The sequence below is a fragment of the Neopsephotus bourkii genome, unplaced genomic scaffold (assembly GCF_033783945.1).
Source record: "Neopsephotus bourkii isolate Nb327-2 ecotype Australia unplaced genomic scaffold, CSIRO-AGI_Nbou_v1 NB_1272, whole genome shotgun sequence".
Classification (NCBI taxonomy): Eukaryota; Metazoa; Chordata; class Aves; order Psittaciformes; family Psittacidae; genus Neopsephotus; species Neopsephotus bourkii.
Genome location: NW_026901757.1, coordinates 262,549 through 275,940, shown reverse-complemented (window position 1 = coordinate 275,940; position 13,392 = coordinate 262,549). Strand labels below are relative to the sequence as shown.

The following is a 13,392-nucleotide window of genomic DNA, read 5'->3' as shown; positions in this document are numbered from 1 at the left end:
ATTAGAGTGTTCCCTATGGCAGTAACTTCACCCAAGAAGAATTTCGAGAGTAGTTGCGTTATCTATTGAAAAGCAATTTTTTACTTTCTGTAGAGGCAAGATAGTTTTGCGAACAACTCAGGTTTACTCCAAAGGCCATTTCAATCGTCCGTAGATCTTATGATATTATGTTACCTTCTTTTGTTTGAAATTCACAGCATAAGAAAGAGAAAGAATGACATAAATTGGATGTTAGAAGAGTTCTGAAGATAGACATCAGAAGAATTCAAGAGTAAGAAAAGAACTCAGCATTATTTGTTATTTTCCATCCTAAAGTAAAAAGAGAACAAAACATCAAAAGCATCAGTAGTGAGAGGTAGCTCAAAGCCAGAACTATATATCATAGCATATAAAACAAGTGAGTTGGCACCACTAAAAGGTCTAAAGTCTTAGTCTGTGGTTTAGTCATCGATATTGCAGTCAGAAGGATCCCTTACACTATGGAAAATAATATGAAAAGCTATATGCATTTGTTGCAATAGATGTTTTAGGTTTTACCTACTGGTAGCATTTTGGTACTCACTTGGCTGAATAAGTCCTTCTGGTGCTGAGAGAATTCAAGATGGAATCTTATGGGTCAGGGTCTTGCACTTTTTTTTAAAACGCTCATGGAAATAGTGTGTGAAAGTAGGGCAGAATCAGATGTTATTAAACAGGTGCATCCCTGTCTAATAACTTTACACCAATTTAATCTGTACTGGAATTTTAGTTGGCATTAAAAATATTCTAGAATTACATTAACTGCAAAATATGGAGGAATGGTGATGCTGAACTGTAACACAGAATTTCTTCCCTTAATGCAGTTGAAAATAAGAAATGCATTTATTCATGTTGTATTTTGGCAATGCTGATTATTTACAAGTTAAAATAGAAGAGTATTTAGAACCTATATATAACGTTTTCAGTTATTTGAAAGGGAAAGGATAAATAGAAAAAAATCTGAGGTCTTGTTTGGTAATGAGAAAGATTACTCTACTTACAGAAGTAGAGAAGCATATTTAGCATATTGTTGCCATATGATTTTTATTTGTGCCTGTATATATGTGTGTATATATATATATATATATGTTACACTGTAGCATTTCCTGCGACATCAAGTCTATTTCTCTGCCAGCACGGAATTTTTTGGTGGTATATTTTTATAGTGATTTATCCAGAAAATATCACTGAATAAAGCAGCAGCCATGGAGAAATTCTGATGTGATTGAAATGTGACTAGTTACATGAGGCTTTCTTCTTTTATTCCTAAACTTCTTTTTCCTCTCTTTGAGACTCCTGGCCTTTCTTGTATCTGTTTTTCTCATTTCCCTATTATTTGTTTTCTCCTGCTTCTGTCTGACCTCTTGTTGACCTAAAGGAAACTGTGTTTTAGTCCACAGGATTGCATTGCTCTTATAGTATTAGTTTCAATGTATGTCATAAACATTCTGGTTGCAGGCTACAGCCGAGGTGCACAACACAGGGAAGACAATGTAGTTCTGCAGCACAATAAACCTTTTTTTTTCTGTTCCCTAAGCCACATAGGAGTTCAAGGCTGTATCTCTTGCTAGGAAATGTGTTGTAAGCTCCTCTTATATAGATGTGTGAGTATATACGTATCCATGTTTCCAGGGAAAGATGTATATATGTGCACATATGTATGCATAACACAAGTTATAGTGATAAGCAAGATCTTAATTTTAGTATGCAAATAGAGATAGTCTTGTGGTTGTTCTGCTTTCCTGATCTATCATAGTTTTCTTTTGGCTAATGAAATGTGCAAATGCGCTGGAATGGACCAAAGCTAATGAGAGTTGCATTTCAGTAATAGTCCCAGAACAGCTAGACCGTATGTCTCCTCGGACAGGACCCCTGTTTTGTGTTCTAAAAAACATCAACAAAGGACTGTATCATGTAAAATCATACACAGAGTCCCTCTTGCACAGCTGTTACTACAAATATCTAAGTTTGTGGTTCCATTCTGCTCCTCAGTGTGGCCCCTTCAGTGTCACCCTTGCTTTGGTCCTGATGGAAGATGTAGGATTTTGAGGATGGGTTGTGTTAGCAGCTTGCAGCACTTCGTAAGGAAACACTTTGGCCTGAAAGGATTACATAGCTTTGATGCTGAAAAGACATAGCCCATTGCTGCCCAGTCTGACTTAAGCACCAAATGATATGGGTACTGATAATTGCATTCAGTCATGTTTCTATTGATTTAATTTTCACACATAACAGATAGGGTTTTGTCATACAGCAGTTGATTTTTAGTCCCGTAAAAAGTTGTCTTATGGAAAAACGTACAAGAAAACACTCAACAAGAAAAATGCTTCAGCTTTCTTGCAGAAGTCCAGAGCCCACAAGCCCTGAAGTTCTTTGGAAAATGGGATTCCTTACTTTAGATGACAGGGCATTAAAGGGGAGGGTCCTCATCCTGCAGTGTCATCTAAAACCACCCAATGTTTACATTTCTCCTTGACTATATGACATCCACATAGAAGGAGTACAAGAGATAAAGTGAAACAGTGCATGATGCTGGAAGCATCATTAACTTTTCACTGGCATTCTTCTGGAAAATACAGCATCTTTTGAAAAATGTGCCATATGCATGGCTCAGTCCCAGATCTTCCAGGAGTCTAATACTGGCAAGGGAGGGCATCTTTAGCCCCCTGGGAAGCAGGCTGTGGAGATTTCCTTTTTTCCTCTTTGTTGGTTTTTATTTTGATTTCCTTTTCCTTTCTTTTTCTCAGTCATTTAACACTGTTCTGTACAACAGAGGGGAGCATCTGGCCCCAAGTAAACACCCAATAAAATAAATGGGGGAAGTTCACAGCTCCCTTGGTGCTATTGCGTCTGTCTGGTTGTGGACTCAACAAGATAACCGTGCATCAATTTACATTGTCCAGGCTATCTTCACAAGCAGAAGTGCTTGAAACCTTTTTTAATAGAAGCTTAGATTCTGGAGAATACTGTAAAATCTCTCCAAAGGCTCCAAATCAGCAATTCCATCTGTGTTTCTGCAAATGTAGAGGAACAATGTCCCAGCTGATTGTGCAAACAAAATGAAAATAGTTATTTTAAAAGTGCATAAAATCAATACTTTGGGGAAAACAAGTCAGCTGTGTTTATACTCAGTGTATAGCAGACATTTTGTTTCTTTGTCTGAAAAAAATCATAGGAAAGCAAGAATGGTAAGTGAAGTAAAACAGCTGATCATGCAGTGCAACAGAGGGGAATGGAACATCAGATGCCTCGGCAAAGGCTTAGAGCATTTTAGGTTCCTTTTGAGAGAATATAAATTGTATTGGGGTTGATATATTTCTGTGTTGTTTGAAGTCAAAGCCAAATATTCCCAGCATAGAGGGAGTAACTCACATCCCATTGCTGATCATGAAAAGTATGTATCTATTCTGTGGTGCTGAAAATTTCCTCCTAAATGCTGCTTTTTTGGACTGATAGGATTTTTTTTGCAGGTATTGGTATGAAGGACTTCTCATATTGTCAGGATACATTGCTTGTGTACATATTATTCTAAAAACAGGAAACAAAAATATCTGAGAAGCAGGGCTGAAAGCGAACAGTTTGTAGACCTATAGGTTAAATTGGATTAAACTTCATCTTTCAGCAAATTCTGTGTTATTTACTCAGTTTTTCTCTGGGGGTTTTCCCTATCCCTTACATGTTATAGAGAGCAGTGATGTTTCTTAATTAAAAAAAATCAAACAGACATGGAATGGAGGCTGCTCTACACAGCCATTCTCTTGTGGGAATAGGAGGCACACTGATTTTCTCATGGGCAGTTTCTGGGCCTGGTGAACAGAGGCCTCAAAGGAGAGGAGAAGCTCTATCTGGGGAAGTCAAGTTTTCATTTCACATCTGATGCCAGCACTTTTCGTGGTGGTATTACAGTTGCTGCAGTACCATTTACTAGGTATTGCCCTTTGGTAGCGTGGAGTTGGTGGACGTGGTGAGGAAGGTCATTGGTAATCTCATCAGAAGTATCTTTTGGGAGCTTTCTGTTTATTAATTCACCCACAGTAAAGGTGAATATATTAGAGAAAGGAGCTTCTTGTGTCCTCTTTTCTTCCATTCTTTCTACTCAGAGCTGGAATGTCTCTGGGGTTTTGGGGCTTTTTCTTACAATCCTCACTCTATAGCTGAAGATACTGTGCAGCAAATCTTTATCCTTTCCCATAGTTTGTTAGCTTAATAGTTTAGAAGGACTGAAGTATATTTTTGCAGATTTTAATTAATATTGAAGCAAAGAAAAAAAAACTGATTTTTTTTTCCTCTACAGTTAAAGCAAAGCAAAACATTCTTTAAAAAATAATTTTTGAGGTTTTCATTTATTTCTACAAGTACATGTGAAACACTCTGGTGCACCACTTGAAAACTCTTAGCAGTTGAACTCCACCAGTGCTTTGCTTGCTGTTATTTCAACATTTGGAAAGTATTAACAATTTAAGTTTTTCTCTTACCTGATTTACAATTTGAGTAATGATAGCAACTCTGGCATTTTGAAGGTCATGGAACTGTCACTTAAACCTTTTCAACATCAGCTTCATTGATCTTTCTCCTGCTTCTCCATGGAACAGCAAAATGCACTATGCAGGCCAGTGTTAAAAGATGGACTCTGCCATGGGTTCACTTTGTAGAAGTACACAGAAGGATAACACTGGCTGTTTCCAGGCTATTCTACTGTGTCACCAGTGATGCCTCAGGATATGAGGCTGCTCATATGAGCAGCCCCTCATTTACAGGGAATGGCTGACTTTGGAGGCATAAAGCTCTTGGGTCAGTGACTGTAAACTTTGGTTCTGTAGAAAGAGCCAAATGACACAAGTCATTATCAGCTTTTGAAAGAAGAAGACAGGAAAGATCTTCTAACGTGCTGTCAGGTGTATTTTTACTTGCATATTTTGCAGCTGATACATAGGTTTTTCTTGGATTAAAATTTAACTGATATTGCCTCCATCCCTTCGTAAATCATAGAATCTGGCGTTCTGTTTTCAAGCTTCTTATCTAGAAACCAGTCATTTTGTCCCTTCCATAAATGCAGTCCCAGTCTCAGCCATTACTTGTGGCTGAGCACACCGTAGTTACAGCACATGAAAGAACATCAGCAGTGACTTAATGTAAGTGGGACAGACTCCTTGGGAATACACTTGGGATCAGATGTTCAAAAGAATGAAGCACTCTGCTCTCTTTCCATCTGGCCACTTCATTTCACTGCCTGTTTTGGACAAGTGCTTCTGAAATCTTGTTTGCAAAGTCAAATATTGATGTAATTTATTTTGTTCTTAAAAGGCAGAGTAAACCTGGTTTTAGTTGTGCAGAGTCGCACTAGGGACAAGCATGGAACAACTGAAAGAGATACTCTCTGTCAAGGTTCATGACTTTCTGATTGGTTGATTAAAAAAGCTAAGAATATATTTGGATTAAGAGTTAGATTGAATGCAGTAACTTCAGGAATTCCAGTTTGGACGGGATAAAAAAAATAGGATTCTGTTGGTGATGAAGAATTTGCAGCCATGGAAAGGAAACATTTTTCATGCTGTTACATTTCGATGTATTTACATTTTCTTTGTCCTTTGTTTTTTTTTCAGTAAACTGTGTTTAGGGTGCAAATTATGGCAGTTAATCATAATACCAAGTGAAGGATTTGTAAATATTGTCTTGAGTATGTTTTACAGAGTTAAAAAGATCAGAAAACATTCCAGCCTTACCTGTATTACACTGAGTCATTAACTAACCACCATTTTCCAAACTTTGTTGAAACCCCTCAACTTTGGTGAAGTTACAACTGAAATACTGATTTTTTTATACATTATATCCTGTCTCATGTCTTGGATTAGATCTTCAGAAGAAGTATTCCCAGGAGAGCATAGGAATGCTTTCCTCTTCTACAGCTGGGCCGGGCTGGAGTTCTATCCATGCCAATGAGGGCACCGGTGCCATAATGACTGCTGCACACTTGGCTTCAGGTGGAAGAGTTACCATTTCTTCAACTGTGTTTGATTTCACTGTTCTTTGAGAACAATGTGTCCTTTCTCTCCAGTGGCAAGGAAAGCTGCCTTCCACCTCCGTGAAAGCAGCCTTCTGTTTTGCATGTTTCTGCAGTTATCTCAGCTTTGTGCTGAGCTCTGTAATTTGACTATGGGTACACTAAAGCCCTAGTGGGGTTGCCTGAGAGACGACATATATAATCGCCCTTACTGTTTGACCACTGTATTGTTCCATGGGGCAAGGTAGGAGCAACGGAGGCTTCACGTGACCCCCTTCAATGGCTGATGTCAGAGGTCAGCAGTTCCTCACTGGTTGGCTGGCAGAATATCCTATTCATCACAACTGGTATGTGATGGACAAGCTAACAAGCAGATCCAGTTATAATGTTGTTCTCAGCAGTCTACCTGATGGCCTTAAACCTTAATCAGTGGTTGGAATTTTTCACCTGTTGCCAGCTACTGTGACCAAGCAAATGCCTGGAGTAGAAGTAAACTTAAAATTAGACATATTGTAATTTCTGAAATAGCTAATGCTGGAATAAGCCCTCATTTGGAAAGCAGGTGGTTTTCAGATTTCTCTCCCCATTCTGTTTTATAATGAATTACATTTATCCCTTCCATCTTTTAATTTCTCAGGAAGAGAAGTGGAAGTTCAGTTCTTCAAATAACAGAGGTGACTTTTTTCAATCCTTTTTAAGGACTTTATCTCAATCCTATCCATGTCCAAAAGGGAAGAAGAATATGTATTTACAGCATCAATTTGAATTTTCACTTTAGAGTTTTTCTGTGCTTTACTGAGAAATTCTATTTGATAAAACATATTTTTCTTTTTGTGGCAACTTTGAAGTTACAGAACATCACATCTTGTTACTCCACATTGCATTAGCTGACTTACAATTGCCAATAATATAACCACTGTTATAAATATATACATTTCAATTCAGTGTCCCTTGCTAAATTCCACTTTGAGCAACTATGTTCAGCCCTTTTCATTCCTCCCATATTTTCTTTTTGATGGTTTTTATTATTACGCTTACTAGCTCGTGTCTATTGTGATTGATTTCTGGAAAAGCATTTGAAATCTTGGCCTTGTTGAAATCACTGTAAGTTTCGTCTTTGACTTAAGTGGTATCAGGTTTTAATTGTGATGCATTAAGCAGCAGAAGTAAATTTGTCATAACTGCCAGCGGGATATGCTATTAGAAAAAGAAAACTCAAGGTTAACTTATTTGAATAATTGTACATATATATTGTATGTAATCTCATATTTTCTCTGTGCTTTGCATGACAGTTCAGATAGCTGAGAATGCGCTGTGTTCTTTTGCATATGCTCTGGCAACTAAGAATGTCATTTTGAAATGGCATAGGATAATCCTAACACTGGGATTAGAGTAACTGTATATAGTTTGCATAGTAATTTCCAGGCAGAGGAAAGGTTTGAAGGACAAGGATGAAAATATCCAAACCTGCAAGCAAAGCTCTGTGTACCAATTACCTGTGCTATTGGGATCTGTGTTCACGCAGCAGAGCTATGTTGGAACAGTAATAAATAAACCATATTTGATCAGGCCCACATTTGCGAAGTTGTTGTGAATATTAAGAATGGAAGATGCTGTCTAGAGAAGCTGCTGCTGTTATCAAAGCAGCAGGTTAGCAGTATTGTATCATATTGACCAGTGTCAGTCTGGGTTTAATGAATGCACTTGTCTTAGTAGGGTGATCTGAACACTCTTCTTACCTGGGATATTGATTTAAAAGATACTGTGAAGTTGTGAACCACAGCTCAGTAACACCTTTATCCTAGCATGAATGGAGAGAGGAAATAATTCCCATGTAAAACGTAATTTCGGGAACGATGAAGTAGCATGTATGAGTGGGTACATACTTTTACAAATGCAAAGCAAATATCCCTTCCTCCCTTTCTGACTGTACTAGTACATACGGAAGATGGCCAGACCCATGTTCCTTGACTTACCTTATTAATGTCCACGTGTTCTTCATCGGTGTTTGAACTGCCAGGGATAGGCAACTAAATTAGTACCGTCTAGGAAACAGGACTGTTCATATCATCTGCTCACTCTTTTGCACCTGTGCAGTCTGAGCCACAGATTGACCTTTACTGGTCTGATTTGACTCTACCTCTGTGAAGCAAACACTCAAGCACTGCGATAGAATCCAGGGACCCTAATTCACAGTAGCTTATATAGGTTCCTAGATAATAATTCTTATTTGCATTAATCACATTCATCAGCAGAACCTGTGACTACCTCCTGACTTATATGCAGTCCTGTTTCTGACAATGGAAAAAAAAGTATCAATTCTGAAAAAAGTGTTTTAGGTATATTGATACTTGATACTTAATAGTTGCAAAACGTAACTGTTAGAACAACGACTGTTTTCCAAATCAATGGCTCACACATTACTGTAAAATATATCGATTAAAAAACAAAGCAAAACGTTAGTCATTTAGTCAGTAGAGTGATGCAATACTGAAATAAATTTATCCTTTGACTTTTGCATTAACCTTTTATTGACTGCTTGCATACTGATAATTAACACGCACTTTAGCTAGCTTGGTTAATTTTAGCATTGTGTTCAGTGTCCTCTAATGTAGCTGACACCCTGATCATCAAAATGTCAGTGCAGCCCAGGGGACCCTACCCAGGCAACTGTCTGTCCCAGTGAATGTGCACCTGCCTGTGGTGAAAATAGCCACCTTCCAAGGGGAAGCATCATGTATTGTCATACAGGTAGTCATGCCGATGTTTGTAATGACTTACGTGAGTTTAAATTAATATGTAGCTCTTGGTAAATATTAATGTTCAAAGTCCATTTGGCAAAAAAATACAACAGGGGACTCAAAATGTGTGAAGTTGGCAGGGGAGAGGTGGTGAGAATATGCACCACAACAGTAAATAAATGGTCCTTAAAAATGGGCTTTTTTTAACTGGAACTGGCACATTGTTTTAGCAAGAAAGTAGGATCCATGGAGTTTCATGCATTCTGCATATCTTTAGACAAATCATCTTTTCTGTACTATATTGGTGAGCATGTGTTTTTATCAGGGTGTTGGAGGAAAATTGCTCTGAAATATATCATGGTAGTTTTTCTATTTTTCTGCTGTAAATAAAGTATCAAAGATGCCTCTTGATTTGGGATCTGTTCTGTCTGTCAGAGCATGTGTTATTCCCATTCTTAACACATTTTCTGCATATGATACACACAGGTTAGATCTACTCTCTTTTGGAGATTTGACTTTGTTAACTCAAATAACCGTTTTTAATTGATATATAATATTTTTATTAACTTACAATATTATAAATCTTGGTACTTTCCCACTACCATCATACTTTAGTGTTTGCAGTGTTTCCACTGTTTTTGGAGTTTCATAAGTTCTTTGGAATCTGGGAAAAGAAGAAATTTCTTTTTAATCTGAGTTATCATTGCTACTTACTTATGTTAGCTATCTTGTTCCAGATACAAAGAATTTGAAACAATTCTGTGCAGTTATTTAAGTGCCTTTGATTGCTCTGCATCAGTTAAAAATGGTGCTGCTATCCTTCTGCAGGATCTTCAGGTCTGTTACTCTGCTACAAATTAAAGACCATTGTAGGAACAGTTTCTCTGACAGAAATTTATTAAAATCAATAGTAATACACTCATCTGGAAAGGACTGCTTTTGCACCCTGATTCTCTCTCACACACATCTGCTATTAACAACGCATTTTTCACTGAAAGGAGAAACATACCAGCTTTTAGCTTCTTCACCATTTCAGAGCCCTTTTCATTACTATTCATGTCTCTTTTCCATTTCTCTCTCACAAATTGAATGAGCAACTTTTCCTTCATGTTTGGTGTTCAGGCATTCGTGTTGCTGTAACTGCGGCAGCAGTCACAATGATGTTGTGACTGGACAGCCCATGAGCAGCTATTGTCAGTTTTGCAGACCACATAACATGCCTGCAGTGTTTACTGTCTGAGCTTCTTGATTTGTCATCTGCAATATTCTCTACATGGTTAATTTATCCACTTTGAGATTGAAATGCTTAAATTGGAATATCTTATACTACCCAGTAAATTGAGTGTATTATTTTGTGCCAAGACAGAAAATAAAGCAAGGTTTTAAAAGCCTTACAGAGCTATGCTGTAATTAGTTTCAGCTTCCCCTGCATATTAATTTTCTCCTGTTCCTCTCTATAATTTGGAAAGTGTTTTCAGAACATGCTGGTACAATCAGTTAAGTACCTCTCAGAACTCATACACTAAACTGCATTTGCTCTAACAACTATTATAAAGCAGCCAGCAAAACAAATCCTCTGTTATTCTGCACAGTGCAGCTTATCAATGCAAACAGTTTAATATTTATGCTAAGAGGATTGTCACAAGTAGCTTCTGTTCCTTTAATTCTTGTTTTAAATAAATAATGAGAACATTTAAACACATTACTCTTCCCAGGGCCCTGAGGTCGGCTAATCTTATTATTTATGAAGTGATGTGCTACATAATAGTACTTAGTGCATGTTAACAGATGCTATTATCAGGGGCTGATGTGGAGAGCTGAAGATATATTGGAATGTTATGTGTTAATACTGTCCTTGTAGTGTAATGTACGATGGATTGAGTGCCCAGGATGCTGGTGGGGCAATTAACCACACACCAACATGGGTGTAAAGCTGAAGTATGTTTTCTCATGGGGATTACACTGCCATTAATAATTCCCAAAAGAAGAAGGCATCTTTCATTTGGAAACAGCCTCTTCCAGAAGGCTGACAGTGTAGACAAGGAAGTTGCATGTGTCAATGTTTCTAGAGTTCATTTTGCTGAGATGAAAGACATATACATGTTTAAAACAACTTCAAAATTTATACCAAAATTATATGCTTTGTAGAACACAAATTTAAAAAAATGTCTTACAAAAGGCAAAAATGTATTTCTACAGTTTGCTTGTTATCTCTTTGAAGAACTACATAGACCTGTAGTATATGCCAAATTTATAGTGATGCTTAGCATTTTTCTGTGTCTTGCCCTATTGAGAGCATTAATTAATTAATCAGCAACATGCAAATTGTTTAAGAGGAGGGGAAAAGAGAGGGGCAGAAATCCTCCATGAACCTTGACAGTTTTTTTGATGTAGCATGTCGTATCATAGCGTAATCTTAAGAGATGTGATGGTTGCCACTTACAAAACTTTCTTCTGCAGGCTGCAGTTCAGTTGAATAGTCTTCAGTAGTATTGATGAATAATCCATTTAATAAAAAACATTGTAATTTAAACATCTTCTCTGGGGACTACCATACACCAACCTCTTAATTTAATTTTATTGAAGTTTTGCCCACCTATTCATAATTGGAAGTTGTTATTAACCGCTATTTCCATTTATCTTTATAGAATTTTCTCGTTTTATATTGCCTTTTTCAGAGCTAAGCAGGTTGATACACTTGTAAATCTTCAGAATCTACAAAGCTAGTCTGGCTTCTGTAATATTGTTTAATCTATCCCCCCTGACCTTAATGCAGTAAATTCAGTTTAATCTTTCTCAATAATCTAGTAATACATTGGAAACTGGCAAACATTTAAATCTGATAATGGTTTAATCACATACTTTAAATAACAGCTGAGATAATGAAAAAATAATTCACCATATAAAGGTACACTAACTGAATTTTCTCTGTGATTGGCTTTTTGAGAAATCCCTATAGAAAATACAAAGCCTACAACAGAAATCCACTGGAAATGAACAATCCATTTGGCCAGAAGATGTGGTATTTCTTTTTTATTATCATCTTTCTCTTTGAATTAATGCACGAATGTATCCTTGCTGAGTATTCAGTTTCTTTATACAATTTTACTTAAGTAGTTCATCTGTTTACCTTTCATTTCAGATGCCAGTCAGAAGCAGCTGAGAGCTTGCCAGAAGACCAGAAACCAGAATGCCATCCCTTCTGGACAGATGATGAATGTAATATGTCTCTGCCATATGATCTTGAAGAAGTAATTACTGATCTACAAAATCTTGTTCAGTGGGTAGAATAACAAGTGACCTTATAGCCTAGAATTGTTGATGCTCATGACTTGCATTTTATCATAAGTCTTTTTAGCCTTATTATTCCTTGACTATGCTGTGTGTGTCAACTCAGAGTTTACCAGTCTTCCCACAGTACTTTAGGTACTGTCTCATAATAAAGAAGACCAGGCCCCAGATCTACAGAAATGAGCAGCTTTTAAGACCTGACGTCCAGAGCACCAGCCTCAGTTCTCTCCTCCACTCTTAATTACCATTGACCCCACAGGTCATGGATATCCATGTTTACACAGGTTCCCTTGGCATCTAAATTTCAGCTTCCATGGTTGCCTAGAGCTGCCTGTGTCTTGGCAGGTTTGAGCAGCACAAGGTGTAGCTCACACCTGTGACAAAGCAGAATCCATGATCTTGGTGTCCTCATAAGAGACCAACTTGGAGTGAGCCTGCTGGATAGCTTCAGAATAGATCTGTGACTTCTTCATCCACTGACACAAACAGAGCTGGATGTGGTGGTGGATCAGGCCCTTCATGCAATGGCTTTTCATTAGAGCATGTTTTCAGATGAGGAACTCTGGAAGAGCATCCTGACATAGATCCCAAGACTTTCTTGCTGCTCTTCATCGTGGCACTTGAGCAGTGCTGGGAGAGATTTCTGATGTGAATCTAGACCACCTGAGCTCCCTGGAGCTCTGGATTTGGTTCCTAAGCATTACTTTGTTTCTGCATGTTGTGAGTCCTATTCTGAGTCCAGGTTTTCCCACGGTACTGTCTGAAGAGCTGATGGACCCAAGTAAGGGTTTCCATTTGGTGTCAGGTCTCCTGACAGCAGATTTAATATGATATTGGGCATTGCGACACCTGTGTTGATCTAGTGAGATCTATGAGAACAAAACCAGAAAGACGATTAGAAATAGAATCATAGAATCATAGATTAGTTAGGGCTTGAAAGGACCTTAAGATCATCTAGTTCCAACCCCCCTGCCATGGGCAGGGACACCTCACACTAAACCATATCACCCAAGGCTTCGTCCAACCTGGCCTTGAACACTGCCAGGGATGGAGCATTAACAACTTCCCTGGGCAGCCCATTCCAGTGCCTCACCACCCTAACAGGAAAGAATTTCCTCCTTATATCCAATCTAAACTTCCCCTGTTTAAGTTTTAACCCGTTACCCCTTGTCCTGTCACTACAGTTCCTAATGAAGAGTCCCTCCCCAGCATCCCTATAGGCCCCCTTCAGATACTGGAAGGCTGCTATGAGGTCTAAATGGAGCTGTTTGTGATCTGTTTTATAGTAACATGCTATAAAAAGAACAGTTCTATGCGGGACAATACAGAGCACTCCTGAAT

At 38.0% G+C, this 13,392-nt stretch overlaps 1 protein-coding gene across 4 annotated transcripts in view; it reads left to right on the top strand.

The window, feature by feature from the left end:
* Nucleotides 1-12,958, top strand: part of FTO (FTO alpha-ketoglutarate dependent dioxygenase) — a 244,781-nt gene extending 231,823 nt beyond the window's left edge. For 3 of the 4 annotated variants that reach the window (XM_061365078.1, XM_061365079.1, XM_061365075.1), the window contains one exon: nt 11,903-12,958. In XM_061365078.1, coding sequence (XP_061221062.1) covers nt 11,903-12,053 — 151 coding nt within the window. In that variant the 3' untranslated portion in view covers nt 12,054-12,958. The remainder of the gene's footprint in view (nt 1-11,902) is intronic. The other variant, XM_061365080.1, reaches the window with a different exon arrangement.
* Nucleotides 12,959-13,392: the final 434 nt, after the last annotated feature.